This window comes from Danio aesculapii, chromosome 14 (assembly GCF_903798145.1).
Source record: "Danio aesculapii chromosome 14, fDanAes4.1, whole genome shotgun sequence".
NCBI classification, from domain to species: domain Eukaryota; kingdom Metazoa; phylum Chordata; class Actinopteri; order Cypriniformes; family Danionidae; genus Danio; species Danio aesculapii.
This window is the reverse complement of record NC_079448.1, coordinates 36,798,625-36,814,408: the sequence shown is the minus strand read 5'-3', so window position 1 is coordinate 36,814,408 and position 15,784 is coordinate 36,798,625. Positions and strand designations below refer to the sequence as shown.

The 15,784-nt window shown below is 34.7% G+C and overlaps 1 protein-coding gene across 4 annotated transcripts in view; it reads left to right on the top strand.

The window, feature by feature from the left end:
• ablim3 (actin binding LIM protein family, member 3) overlaps positions 1-15,784 on the top strand; it is a 130,821-nt gene that overhangs the window by 77,005 nt on the left and 38,032 nt on the right. For all 4 annotated transcript variants that reach the window (XM_056471935.1, XM_056471936.1, XM_056471938.1 and 1 more), the window contains exons 6-9: positions 1,168-1,261; positions 6,564-6,651; positions 11,803-11,861; positions 11,938-12,009. In XM_056471935.1, coding sequence (XP_056327910.1) covers positions 1,168-1,261; positions 6,564-6,651; positions 11,803-11,861; positions 11,938-12,009 — 313 coding nt within the window. The remainder of the gene's footprint in view (positions 1-1,167; positions 1,262-6,563; positions 6,652-11,802; positions 11,862-11,937; positions 12,010-15,784) is intronic.

Sequence of the window (15,784 nt, the reverse complement as noted above, 5' to 3'; positions counted from 1 at the left end):
CCACCCCCTGCATATAGTTATAGCTGCGAGTTTTAAATTGCCTCCTCAGTATTTAGCACAAATTCACTTCATTTATGGGCAACATAGGTTAAATTAACAACATTTGAATAGTCCTTTTTATTTATTTAGATTTTTGTATAGATATAATATAATATAATTTTTTAGATACAATAATTTTGGAATATGTTATTTTATTTATACACAAGTCAAGCACAGCACTAAATTCTGGTTATTAAAATTATCCTAATCTTGTGTTATTTTGAGGTGGCATTTGCAGCTTTGAAACCAAGTAGCTACTGTTGCACTTATTCTTCCAAACTGGCTGTAGTCATCAGGAAAACACTACAGAAGGCCTTCAGTAAGGCCTGCTGTTCACCTGTCAGACTCAGTATCCGCTGTGTCGGTGTGCGGAGGAGCTGCCGGAGCCCTGCTTCTGCCTTCAACAAAGAGAGCAGACAAAGTGACAGAGGCAAAGCAATAGGCTAAAATGCTGGTGACAGTCATTTTATGTTAACACAATGGGCAATATACTGCAACACCAAAAATATCTGAGCTGATACATCTACAGTTTAAGTCAGAATTATTAGCCCTCATAAAACATTAGCCCCCCATATATATATATATATATATATATATATATATATATATATATATATATATATATATATATATATATATATATATATATATATATATATATATATATATATATATATATATATATATATATATATATATATATATATATATATTCTTCCCCAATGTCTGTTTAACAGAGATTTTTTCAACACATTCTAAACATAATAAATTCAATAACTAATTTCTAATGATCTATAATAATTCTTTAATCTTTGCCATGATGACAATACATAGTATTTTACTAGATATTTTTTAAGATACTAGTATTCAGCCTAAAGTGACATTTAAAGCCTTAGCAAGGTTAATTAGGCAAGTTAGGGTAATTAGGCAAGGCACAGTATATGACTCCAAACTTTGAATAGTAGTTACCAAATTGATGTCTGAAGAGTTTTGTCACTTTTGTATCAATAATAATAAAATAATTGAAGGTCATAATTATTCAGTTTTTCACAAATGAAACACCTGTGTTGTATTTTTGGTCATAGTCTAAGAATGTGTTCATTGATGTGAGTCTTATTATGCATGCAGAGACGGCGTTCCTTACTGTGAGTCAGACTACCATGCTCAGTTTGGGATAAAGTGTGAAACGTGCGACAGATACATCAGTGGACGTGTGCTGGAGGTAAGTTTACAATGCTGCTTGTTTTTTTCCCAGACTCAAAAACCCACAAAATAGAATAGTTAAATGTTACAAACATTTAGCATAGCTCTGTTTAAAATCAAGGTTCAGTGTGGTCAAGTAGTCAAGTTTTGAGGAAATTTCTTAAGCATCAAATTATTATATACCAATGTGCCAATCATTTGACACTGAAGACTGGGGTAGCTTTGCCATTACAGGATTAAATGATAGGTTAGGGTTAGGTTTAGGGACATTTTAAAATATTTTTTCAAACGGAAAACAGTTATTTTGCAGTAAGTTAATTGGAGTATAATAATTAAATAATTCTCACAATCCCCTAAACTTTTGAATGCTAGTATATATTTGTTTTTAAATGTCTTTCAATTAATGTCTTCTGTACTCAATACCCCTTGTGAAAAACTTGAGCTATTGAATTACTGACTTCTATGAATATATTCACATAAAGCAGTTATGATGAGTGACTTGAGTGTTTGATTGTTATCGACTGTGAATTACCCCTCAGCTAAGCCAAAGACTCAGTGATTGCATTGAGTTATATGGTAAAATGAATCAATCTATTAAGCAGTTGAGGCCAAGCGGCAACCTCCCGCTCTCCCTCGGGAAGCCAATACGGAAGTAACTGAAACTGCAATTCATCAAAATTCCGCTAGTCCTGGCTCCATAATAGAGCAAAGTGCAATTGAGCCCTCTGTTAGAATGGCCAACTTTACAGCAGAAAAAAAGGTGTTTACAGCCTGGTACAAAGAACGATTTTGGTTCATATAGCTATTATTACCCTCCATGACAACTGTGAGGGGGGTGAATTTTTTTATAACTCATCCATTTCCTTTATTTTAGGTTATATTAAGTTTGCATAATTAAGGGCGTGGCCACTTGAGTGACAGCTAGGTCTCGCTGGTCGCCGTCACTTCACCTCAGCTGAATCCGGCAGATTAGCCACTGATCTCGGCATATTCATCGTATTTTGTGTTGTTTTATGTGGCTTTACACAGTCAGCTGCCTTTTGGACTTATTTCTTACAATTATCAGATGATATGGGATGCTGTGTGCATTTAATTGTGCTCACAAACCGTTCACGTGGCCTCCGTTTCCCATGTGAGTAAAGTTATATACTTTTATACCATCTCTATAAATGTATTTGTTTTATTTAAGATCATTTATCATTAATATTTTTCTTTAGACCCGTAAAGCACTCCAGAATGTGACAGATTGATTAGCTGTAGGCTCTAGAACAGTCATCTGAAGCGTTGTCATACAGTGTTGTGCTGGATTTTATCAATAGTCTTGCATTTACTAACACACACTATATCTGAAGTGTTTGGAAGTATTTCGCGTTTTCCTCCTGTAGAAAAACGTCATAAGAACAATGCTTAGTGGCTCAATGTATTACTACAGTGTTTTTGAAAGTCTAAACACTTTATTGATATAGTGTACAGCCAAGCACATGTGGTCAGAACACAAACGAGTCGCAGGTAATAAAGTATTAAGCGTTTCTCCCAAAGTAAAGTCTGTCTGCCAGGTCTAAGCAAAGTGCCAGCAGGTGTCTGTAGCTCCGCCCACTCTCCGCCTCTTTGCCCTTGTTTGGTATCCCGCCGTGGGTGCGATGACGCGCGAACAAAATGGCGACGGTTGCCCGCGCCTACTTGTGGCTTCTTTTGCGCTCTTCAGAAACCTATGGGTGACGTCACGGATACCCGTCCATATATTTTACAGTCTATGGTTGAGGCAGGATACCTTGGTGCTTAAAAGATTAAGCACAAGGAGATAGTTAAAGAAGCTCAGATAGCGAATAAAACCACTGTTTCCTGAAATGCTTACTTTTTTCTCTCCTAAAACACTCTGACCATTTATAGTTTACAGATGGGAAAGAATACAACTTGCGTAACAGAGAATACTTTGAGAGAAAAAAAACAACTCAGGCCAACATCACTATTATTGCTTCTGAAGGTTTTTTTTTCTTGTTCATCCTCCTAAATGTTTGGCTCTCTTCATCTACAGCTCACTGTTTGATCTACTTACACAAAGCCATGATCAAACCTACAGTTTTCCCAGATGATGAAACTAACGCTGAAAAGAGGCCTCACACATATTTAAGGATCATAACATCGTAGAAACTTATGTTGGAAAACCCTAACAACCACTCACAGCATCCTAGCAATTTCACACCTTAGCAACATAGATGGATGGATGAATAGATAAAGAGATTGATTGATTTGATTGATTGATTGATTGATTGATTGATTGATTGATTGGTTCGTTTATTCATTGGTTTGGTGATTCCTTTGTTGATTGATTGATTGATTGATTGATTGATTGATTGATTGATTGATTGATTGATTGATTGATTGATTGATTGATTGATTGATTGGAATTGGATTGGAAACTTTGAAATGTCAAGGCCTTTTCCATGAACGTTTCAGTAGGTAGTGAGTGATGGTTAGAAAGATAGAAGGATATATTTCTGGAGAGATGTGGAGTCATGGAGTCGAACAGAGAGTGTGTGAAACTTTGAGTTATGTGACAGTCGCAGGGGAGCGAAACATGATGAGATCGTTTACATACAAATAAGAAAGGAGATAATTTGCCAGCCGAGAGTAGGGAAGCTGATGAAGCTTAATGCTAATACACACACGTTTGAAAATCATTTATGCGAGACTGTGCGCTCACGCAAACACTTACTCATTTCTGTCGCTCTGTTTGCTCTTATCCCAATCTGAGTGGCTGGTGTGAAGTGCTCTGTGTTCCAGCGAGAGCTCAAGTCAGGTTATTTATAGCTAGTGGGACACAAGCTGATTTATCTTTATCTGCCTGTTTGGTTTGCACTCATTCCCCTTGGGAGACACCTAGTGATACCGCATGCCTCTGAGCACTTAGAAACTGACAGCTCGCTGATTCCTAGAGCAATGACAGCATACACTATGTCTCAAGCTCATAAACTGGCCTTCTCTGCCACCTGCTCTGGGCCTCCTTTCCAATATATCCATTGCCTTTCTGGACTTCCCAATGAGACAGTATTTGGTGTATTTTCAGCACTTGCCTATATATTGCTACTGTCCATACTCTATTTTGTCTGCTTTTGTTATGCAAAATACTTCTTAATGAAGTCACAAAGAATCAGTGGTTGTGTGTCTCTGACCAAAGCACAATAGTTTTGGGGAAATCAGTGTTTGAACAACTCATTTGAGTAAAAGATTCAAGTCTGTCAATGTTACCAACAAGCTTTCAATGATTCAAGCATTAATTCACATTTGATGTTAAAACAACTTTCTAATGAATCAGTTTCGTTAATTTGACTCAAAAAGTCAGTTGTTTAATTTGTGAACTAATCTGATTTTTGAATGTATTATTTGACTGATTGATTCAGATGACTTTGAAGTGTCTTTATGTATGAGATACAAAAATGTTCCAGTTTGAATTAGTGATTTGAGCAAATGTATTTTATAGGCTGATTCAACCTCTCAGTGCCATGTTTGGTGCAACATAGGCTCATTTTGAAAACATAGCCTCATTTTCACCTTATTCTCCGCGTACGAGTGGGCGCAGCCATTTGAATAATTTTGGCTGGAGACTTCCGGTCTCATTCACTTCCATTCTTATTTAGATGTTAAAAACAGCTCGTTTTGCTGCTTGGTGTTGCAAACTGATATTTTCTTATTATAATATTCTACTTTGTCTGTATTGTCATGCAAACACTTGTTTGTAGAGTAAGTAGTTTGACCGTTTTCTGCCGTTTATTATTCCCAGTCATTTCTCCCACAGGCAGCTGAATAGGAAGTTCTAAAACAATCGCAAAAACGCGCACACTTCCGCATTGAAGAATAAGGTCTATATAATTCTGGAGATCGCAAATTATGTAGCCAGAACTTTGGAAAAATGGCTGCATTTAGTCTTTAAAACTAACGATATGAGGCGGTATGACGTCAATCCTTTTCTCGCTTACCAGCTGACCGATTACCTCTGTATAAACGGCTTTTCCCGTTACCAGTTTGTCTGGGAGCTCAACACATACGTCTGCGGACTTGAGAAGCAGAGCGGAGTTGACTGTGACCACGAAGAGAGGTTCTAGAAAGCAGGTAAAACAAAAACAAAAGCCAAAAAATAAAATAAATAGGTAAATAACAGTGTGAGAATGTGATAAACGTTTTTTAAAACACTGCGAGGGTTTAGGGATTTAGGGAAGGGGGTGGACGGGACAATCTGTACTTGTTAAAACACTATTGATTGGGTTTAGGGAAGGGGGTGGGTTGTGGCTATCGGTCGGTTGGTCAGTCAGTCAGTTAGTCAGTCGACAGTAGATTTACGTGTGAACTGCAGGCACGAATGGTGGATTTACTTAAGATCATATCAGAAATTTGAGATTTTAAAAAGCGGCCTCTGGTGGATTTGCGAGAACAAAAGCTACAAAAGAATGTACCTTCTTCAACGTATTTTGCTCTCTCCAGCAATGTATATAGTGTTACGTACTCAGAATGAGCCTGGGTTGGTTTTGTTCCTGAATTTTTTCCAAGGAATCAATTTGATTCAGTTAATAAGTACTGATTAAATGGCTCATTTATAAACATGGTCACATGCTTTTTCTGAGTGAATCGGTGTTCTGAACAAATCATTTTAGTGACATATTCAGTGACTCGCTTATAAATGCAGTCCTGTTTGGTTCCTAAATGGATTATTAATTCTGAACAAGTGGGTAAGTGATTCAAGTAACTAATTAAGACAATCACTTATCACCATCTACCATCATATCAATAAAAATACAAATTATATTACATTATTAAAAAAAAAAAAATAATAATATTACTGTTGAACTGAATGCATGAATGGATGCATTTTTCCTTCAGTCTCTAATTTACTTTTTCTCATTTGTCCATTACTTATCTCATTTGCGACTCCAATCAAGCAGTGTAAACGTTAAAGAATGGTGTTCGTTCTTGCAGTTCTGTCAACAAGCTCATATTGTTTTAACTGGCCCAAAGGAATAGTTCTCTTAATTACCAATTCTTGGCACTGAAGAATTTCTGTAAGCTTTAAATGCATGCATACGGTGAGCAAGAGACCCATTAAATGTCTGTGGCGCTCAAATTAGTCTTGAGCAGTATTAAAACAGCCATAAAGAAGGAGTGCTCTGTTGCTTACGCTGTTGAGGCAAGTATATGTTTACTTTGTTTATTGCGCTTGTGATAATGTGTTTAACAGGTGGATCGTTTGCGTGTTTGTACATGTCGTTTTACAATCCTCTAGAGATTTTTCTTATTGTTCTATTTGTCCGTGGTTTTTCTTTGTCCAGGCAGGTGGAAAACACTACCACCCGACGTGTGCTCGCTGTGCCCGGTGTCAGATGATGTTTACAGAAGGAGAGGAGATGTATCTCACAGGTGAGGAAAGGTTACACAGGCCGGCAGCTGACACTTTCCTTGAATAGGGGTCAAAACAGAGTCTGCAACTTCTCCAAATAAGGAAGTGGTTTTGTTTTTCTTTCTCAACACATGGTCAGTAAAAGTTGCTTAAGTTTCAGAAAATGGTGATCGCCACGCTCAGGTGGTCAAAGTAAGCTGTTTTATTTTCTGTTCATTTTTTAATGAGGCATTTAATTTCCAAAAGTGTCTTTATTACGATTTTAAATATGTGATATTGGCTTTACATATTGCTTTACATGCATTTGTGACGTAATTATTCACATTTAACCAAATCAGGTTCAAATAATGTTGCAAAAAAGTGCACATGAAATTATACTATAGTAATATATAGTAAATACTATAATGTTTTTGAACCATGCTATATTAATACTTGAATTAATCCGCAATGGTTGCAATAGTAACACAGCAACTGTAGAAATATAAACAATTACTCTATACACTATGTATTTTTTTTAATATATAACTATATTTATTATATGTTTTAATATATAACTATAGGGTATATATTACTACAATACACCACAGTGTGCTTTAATGAAAACTAAAGTGTACAGTATTGATTACAGTTTATCACTTTGATGTAGTTAATTTTACAGTATGCTGTAGGATTCATTAACAAAGTGTTGTAAAGACTATAATACTGTATACACAGTATAATACACATTAATATAGTACAAAAACACATCAGGTTACAGGTTATAATTCACTTCTTTATGTTTCCCAGTCCTGGAATGGATTTTGGCAAATGTAATGAAAGCTCAAGGACTATGCAAAGGTTATTTAAGACATTGATTTATGAAATATTATTTACAAATAAAGTGTTACTTGTTATTAAAAATGAAAATGGCTATAAAAAACACATCCGGTTCTTTATTTGACCTTTTATAAACAAGCACAGTCAATACTTGCGAAGCTTTTTTGCTAAATGAACTTGTTTTTACATCTTATAATAAATGAAGTGAGTAGTGTCCATAATTTTACTCATGTATAAACATTACGATGATTGTTTCAGGTGTTTATTGTATTTAAATTGACAAAGATTTTACCAAAATCTGCTAAATCAATACATATAAATTTTAATAAGTATACACAGACAAAGAAAGTAAAAACAGGCACTCATTGACAGTAAACATATTTATGACCTTCGAACACAAAACTTCTAATGTCTTATGTTGCACAGGTATATTTTTAACAATAGCCAAAAATACACTGTATGGGTCAATATTATAGATTTTACTTTTATGTCAAAAATCATAAGAATATTAAGTAAAGATTATGTTACATGGTGGCACGGTGGCACAGTGGGTAACACTGTCACCTCACAGCAAGAAGGTCGCTGGTTCGAGCCTTGGCTCGTTTCTGTGTGAAGTTTGCATGTTCTCCCCGTATTGGCGTGTGTTTCCTCTGGGTGATCCGGTTTCCCTCACAAGTCCAAAGACATGCTCTATGAGTGAACTGGGTAAGCTAAATTGGGCGTAATGTATGTGTGTGAATGAGTGTGTATGTTCTCCAGTGATGGGTTGCAACTGGAAGGGCATCCGTTGCACACAACATATGCAGTTCATTCCGCTGTGGTGACCCCTGATTAATAAAGGGACTATGCCAAAAAAAAAAGAATGAATGATTATGTTACATGAGGATAATTACTAAATTTTATACTGTTTAGGATTTCCTATTGTTTTGTCATTAGTAGTAATGAACATTGCTAAGCACTTTATTTAGTCAGCTTTAAAGGTGATTTTTTTTCAGCATTTAGATTTTTGAACCCTCATATTCCAGATTTAAAATAGTTGTATATTAGTTAAATATTATTTACTAATTAATTCATTCATTCAATTATTCATTCAGCTTTTACGAAAATGACACTTATTTCTGGTTTTGTTGTCTAGGATGACATTTATCTACTCTGTAAAACAACTAATGTGAGTTTAGGAGAATTCTTTTTTTTTGTCTTTTCATTTCAGGCTTTAAAATTATATATATACACAGTTGAAGTCAGAATTATTAGCCCCCCTGAATTATTAACCCCCTATTTATCCCCCCCAATTTCTGTTTAATGAAGAGCAGATTTTTTTTCAGCACATTTCTAAACATAATAGTTTTAATAACTAATTTCCAATAACTGATTTATTTTATCTTTGCTATGATGACAGTAAATAATATTTTACTAGATATTTTTCAAGACACTTTTATACAGTGCACTGCGTGTTCACAGTATATGAATGGAAATCAGTAGAACGAAGAATGTAGCCTAACTGTTCCTCTAGGCCTAATTCATCCTTGTGACAGAGCAGAAGAGGACTTTGCTAATGAAAGAGCTCTTTTAGAATATTCCATCGCTATCTTTCATAATAAACATCACAAACAATATGCAAGATTCATGTGGGAGATTAAGGCTGCAGTTGGAAGACTTTAATGAAGAAACTGATGTTATTCTTTCTCAAAGAGTCACAGGGGCTCATGATGATAAATCTTAATGCCTCTTTCAGTAGATTTGCTCTAGGAAAGCTTGTGATCGCTCATATGACTTTCAGTGCCGGCGGCTGGCGGACATTAGAATGCACTGCAGCTCTTTCAGTGTGTTTGTCTGTTCTGTTTCACATCGATGTGTGAAATGTTAAACTGTGTTACAGGCTAGCGAACACGCCTCCAGGTAAATCCATTTTAAAGGCGGCTTACACTACTAGTGTGGAAACAGGAAAGGAGAAAGGACAGAGAGAGCTGAGCAGAGACAGAGCATGGGATTAAAAAAACCATCAATCTGAAATTGAAATGGCACAGTTGAATGAATGCACTCTGGCCCTTTTTTTCCTCCTAGAGTGATTACATTAAATGTGTTTGTCTTAGCTTGAGCTCTCCATTTGCTTTCACATCTCAATCTCACCTGTGAGGTCAGGAGTAATGTGACTGGAAGCCTGGGCTAAGATGCCAAACTGAATAAAAATCTAGAATAAAACTAATATAATTATTGATTTATTTATATTTATAGTTAGTTATTATAACTGATATAATAATGGACACACTTCAAAAATGCTTTTCTTACTTAGATTTTTGTCTTGTTTCTAGTCCAAACATCTAAAAATGTTTAAATCAAGAAGCATTTTCTAGACAAACAAAAAATATTTTCTTGTTTTCCGAAATAATACGCCTTTTTCTATATGTAAGTATCCTTAAATAAGAAGTTTTTACTTAAAGCAAGCAAACTAATCTGCCAAAGAGGTAAAAAAAAAATAGTGATAACTAGATTGTTTTACTTACACTTAATTGGCCGGTTATTTTGCTTGTTTTAAGGAAAAACTTTCTTCAGTTCAACTTATTATTTCTGATAATCGGACAATATTTTCTATTTTATGTTGGTTTAGACAATGCTTCTTGATTAAATCAAAAAATATTAAATATTTCGAATTGAAGCAATAGAAAAACAAAGCATATTTTTGCAGTGTGTAGAATATCATCTGATAATGTAAATGCATTATGGACATTAATGTCATATATATCGGCACTGGTGGGATATGGTAGTGTCCCACAAGTGACGATATACAGCAATATTGTACTGCTACAAATGTGATATTGTGTTTATACAACAGTTTGACGGCATAATTGTGTATATATATACAAAATCAAACACAGAGAGGGTAAAAATCCTTTTGTAAGAGGAACTACTTTCTTCCGCCATTCATTCACATCTGCAGCTGACGTACAAACTGCAGAAATGATTACTAAGTCACCAACGTCACTTTAGAACTAGTATTTGAATGATTCTCTAGCGTAATGTCTAAAGTGATGACAAAACAGGGGAGTGTGCTCACATTTTAAGATTATAAGGCTGAACAGCATGAAATGCCTTCAGTCTTGAGACATTTTCTAGTATTTCTCTTGCTGAAATTGGGAGATCACAATAATTAACCCCGTAAAAGCCAAAGCAATGCAATCACTACCAGATTACTGTTGTGTTTGCGATAAGGGAAAACGCTAAACACAAGCATTTCTTCCTCCTTTCTTTTTACTCAACTAGTCTGCAGGAATAAGGAGACTCATTAGAAACAAACAGATGGCCAACCAAAATGTAACTCGGGGTTATGCAAAGAGTGGCCAACACAAAATACACACATTCCTGATATGTGAGTCCCATCTCACACTCAATACATTACAGTTACTATGGTATAAATACAGCAGTACCACATAAAAAAGAGAGAGATCGACTTAGAATGTCACTCACCAATTTTACAATGTTTTGATATGATCTTTTTTCCTCTAAGGGCCTATTATGCGGTCTCTGTCACCATCTTGTGAACTGACAACCGTCTTTGCTCTGCTCAGTATGACAGGCTGATGGATGCCGATGTGCTGTATTTCAAGAATTATAATTATTTAAAATATGCGCCATCATTATAAATAAACTGCATAGTTGCAATCTAAACAACTACATTCTTGCCTGGAAAAGCCCCAAAAGTACATTATGTTGTCCAATAACTGCAATATTTGTCAAACTGTAGTGAGTTTATTGATCTGCTGTCACTCTCTGTGGGTGGAGTAATACAGAAGAGTGAAGAGGCTGTACGAGTTCTGATATTGCAGAATGTTTCACGGCTATCAGCCAATCAAATTCCAGACCCAGAATGAACTGTTGTATAAAAATAAATACAAACACATCTGGTCTTCTAACAATAACACTAATTGACTAACAACAATAGACTAACTGGGTATTGTCATATTAATTATGTTTTATTTTGCGGTTTTGATTGCTGATTTTCTTCTATTTTCCTCATTTGTAAGTCACTTTGGATAAAAGTGTCTACCAATTTATCATGTATTATTATTATTATTATTATTATTATTATTATTATTATTATTATTATTGTTGTTGTTGTTGTTATTATTATTATTATTATTATTATTATTATTATTATTATTAATAATAATATTATTATTAATATTATTAAACCTTTCATTGCTAGTGTGCATCAAACAGATGTTCATGAGATTTAATCCAATAACACATTCTTAAACCATATCATCTGAAGGTGTGTTGAATGAGCATATGGGTGGATTATAAGTATTTAGCACTGTATAATTACCCCCCCCCCCCCCCCTTTGTTTTTGTCTCAGGTTCAGAAGTGTGGCATCCTGTGTGTAAACAAGCATCTCGAACAGAGAGGAAACTGAGAGTGAGTGTCTTTTTTGTTTGTGTTGTGTTAAAAAGCCTATACATCTCAATCTCAAATCTGCTATTTTATTTTACAGCTCAGGCGCACATCAGAAGCCTCCATCTCTCCTCCAGGTTCCAGCATCAGTTCACCCAGCAGAGTCATCTGTGTAAGTAGCCAATCGCTTCACAAAGCGTTGTAAATGTTTTACAATAAGAATATTTGATTTTACATTTATAATAATTAGGGATTATGTGTTCATTTTAATGTTAGGTACACAGAAAAAAATTGTGGCTGCATTAAATTTATGAGTTGAATCAAATTAGCGTTTTCTTGCATCAATTAAACTCAATTAAAACATTATTAAAACATTACAGTTTGTGTAACTTAAAAAATACAGCTGAAACCTGATTACCTTGACTTATTGATTATAATTTATTTAAGTTAAAAGGACAGGTCACCCAAAATGTAAATTCTGACATAATTTATTCACAATTTATTCACAATTTATTTATGTCAGTCAACCTGATTTATTGTATTTTTTGCATTAAGGATTTTATTAATTTATTTGGCCATTTAATGAACTTTCAATCTTTAATTGAATGCAAAATGCATAAAAATATCATAAACAGTGAAATTAATCATACCTTTTGATAGAATGTCAATGTCAGTGACCTATTATTTTAATGTTAAACCAACATTCACTTGTTAAAAAAGTTTGTGGTCAGTAAAGAATTTTTTTGAAAGCAATTAATACTTTTTTCATCAAGGACACACTAAAGTTATACAGTAAATACATTTATAATGCTTTTTAAACTTTCTGTTAAGTCCTGGAGAAAAATGTGAAGCTGTTTTCAACATTGATAATCATTCAGATCATTTAACATTTAGCACTAAATGAACATATTACACTACCTGACAAAAATCTTGTCACCTATCCAAGTTTTAGGAAAAATAAGTAATATCTTGATTTCTAGTTGATCATTTGGTATCAGAAGTGGCTTATATAAAAGGTATATATAGATTACGCTTATTTTACCGAAATAAAATATGATATTGCCTTGATTTTTAATGATTTAATTAGGACAGTAAGATCTGACTTTGCTTAGACAAAAGTCTTGTCACTTAGCAGAAATAATGTCCAGTAAATAATATAAAATGGTGCAGTGGAAAAATAATTAATTTTGTGTATGACTCCCATGAGCTTGAACGACCGCATCCATACATATCTGCAATTACTCAAATAACATATCAATAAAGTCATCTGGAATGGCGAAGAAAGTGTTCTTGCAGGACTCCCAGAGTTCATCAAGATTCTTTAGCTTCATCTTCAATGCCTCCTCGATTTTACCCCAGACATGCTCAATAATGTTCATTTCTGGCGACTGGGCTGGCCAATCCCAGAGCACTTTGACTTTCTTTGATTTCAAGAACTTTGATGTGGAGGCTAAAGTATGAGATCTGAAGTATGAAGTATGACATCTCCTGTGGTTTGTAATATAATGGGCAGCACATATGTCTTAACACCTCAGGCTGTTGATGTTGCCATCCACTCTGCAGATCTCTCGCACGCCCCCATACTGAATGTGACCCCAAAACAAGTTTTTTCCTTCACCAAACTTGACTGATTTCTGTGAGAATCTTGGGTCCATGCGGGTTCCAATACAGTAGGTCTTCTGCAGTATTTGTGATGATTGGCATGCAGTTTAACAGATGATTCATCAGAAGAATCTACCTTCTGCCACTTTTCATAATGATCAACTCGAAGTCAAGTTATTATTGTTTAACTGGGACCGACGACAAGACTTTTGTCAGGTAGTGTAGATTGATTTCTGAAGCATCAGGTTGCTAAAAACTCAGCTTTGCAACAAAAACATTTTCAAATACATAATAATAGACAACAGCTATTTTACACACTGTAGTTTCACAATATCACTGTTTTCACTGTGGATTTGATCAAATAAATGCAATGTTTGAGAGACTTTAAAAAAAAGCACTCTGAAGATCCACATGTTTGCGCTACTGGCAAATCATAGCAATTACAACACAAAATGCAGCCTACAGACTTTCAGGAAATGCATGTACTGATCAAATTGTATAGCTTGAATGCACTAAAGGTTGGATTAAAGCTTCTGTCGAATGCATAAATGTAAGTATTATTGGCCATCCCAAGATAGATGGCTCTCATGCTTGAGTTTATTGGCTTGCTCTTAATGCATTTGCGTGCGTACTGCAGTGGTGTGGTCATTAACATCACACGTGGATGAGAAAGCTGGCCCGAGTGTGTAACCTTTGCGCTATACTGTATGTGTGTGATTGATGTATGCATAACGCAGTGTAAGCATATGTGCCGATCCACGCTCCGCTGTAGGTCAAGCATGAGACTGTACATGTCTGAGGTAGAAATTCAATTAGGAGTGAATATCTTAAAACACTCCATGGGATTGTTGGTAAAGGAAGTCACCATCTTTTTAAATGTCAAGTCACCTTTATTTTATAGTTTCGATAGGGCGTTGCAATTTTTATCATGTGGAAATCTTGACATTTCATTTTCACTCTCATGTTGTTGAATACAAAATATGTTAAGACATTTTTCTTAATTAAAATACATATTTACATACATATTTCTCATATAAGGGCCGGTATATAATATTTATTTTTTTTGTTAGCAGTGTTTTAAATGAAACAACCTTTATTTTGACTTTACATGCAACCTTTTTGTTGCTTTACTAAACACTTTTCTGAAAAGAAAGTTTTATATTCTTAAAACCATATTACTACTACTTCCTGCAGTTTGACCATGAATTATTACTTTTGAGGGTGGCGTTAATATTAGACATTCATTTGGAATTATTGCGCACATTTCGGTACAGTGTTTTGAAATCAGTATTAACATCATTAAGCATGCTGCTAAAACACACCGATAAGCATTCCATGTCTTCAATGAGGATGACATTTCATATACACCCTCATGTTCCAAACCCATCACGTTATTGTTCACCTCCAGAACCAAAAGGAAGGAATTTTGAATTTGTTTTTACCATATTTGAGAGATACTTTCCATTGAAAGTTTGACTCATCAAAATGTTCATATAGAGATGAATCCATGTGGATCAAATTGTTTAATTCATGTCTTATGAGTTATTAGATTTGATTAATGTTTTAATTTACATATACAGTTGAAGTCAAAATTATTCACCCTCCTGTGGATTTTCTTGTTTTTTTTTCTAATATTTTTTAAATAATGTTTAACAGAGCAAGGATGTTTTTACAGTATTTCCTATTATATTTTATTATATAAATATAGAAATAATATACTTAAACTATATTATATTATAAGTCCAGGCTAATATAATAGCTTTTTATACCATTTTAAGGTCAATATTATTAGCTTCCATATGCATTTTTTTATTGTCTACAGAACAAACCACTGTTATACAATGACTTTCCTAACTTGCCCAATTAACCTAATTAAGCCTTTAAATTGTACTTTAAGTTGAAAACTAGTAAAAAATTCATGGCATAGATAAAATAAATCAGTTATTTGAAATTAGTCATTAAAACTATTATGTTTAAAAAAATGTATTGAAAAAAATCTCCTTTCCATTAAACAGAAATTGGGGGGAAATGTACAGGGGGCTAATTCAGCAAGGCTAATCATTCTGACTTCAACTGTATATACATATGTAACGGTGGCCAGCTAGCGAAGTGCTATGCAGGTAAACCTTACTCCACTGACCTCCTTGTTAGAGCAACTGACTCCCATGCAAAGAATCGTCAGTTAGATCCCAGCTCAGACTGCAGTAGGACCAGTGGGTTATATGTAGGGGCTCGTCCGGGATGTGAGCGAGGTTTAGGGGGGTAAGTGTAACGGAGGCCAACTAGCGAAGAGCTATGCAGGTAAACCTCACGCCTCTGATCTCTACAGGTGCTCTAGCGACAGA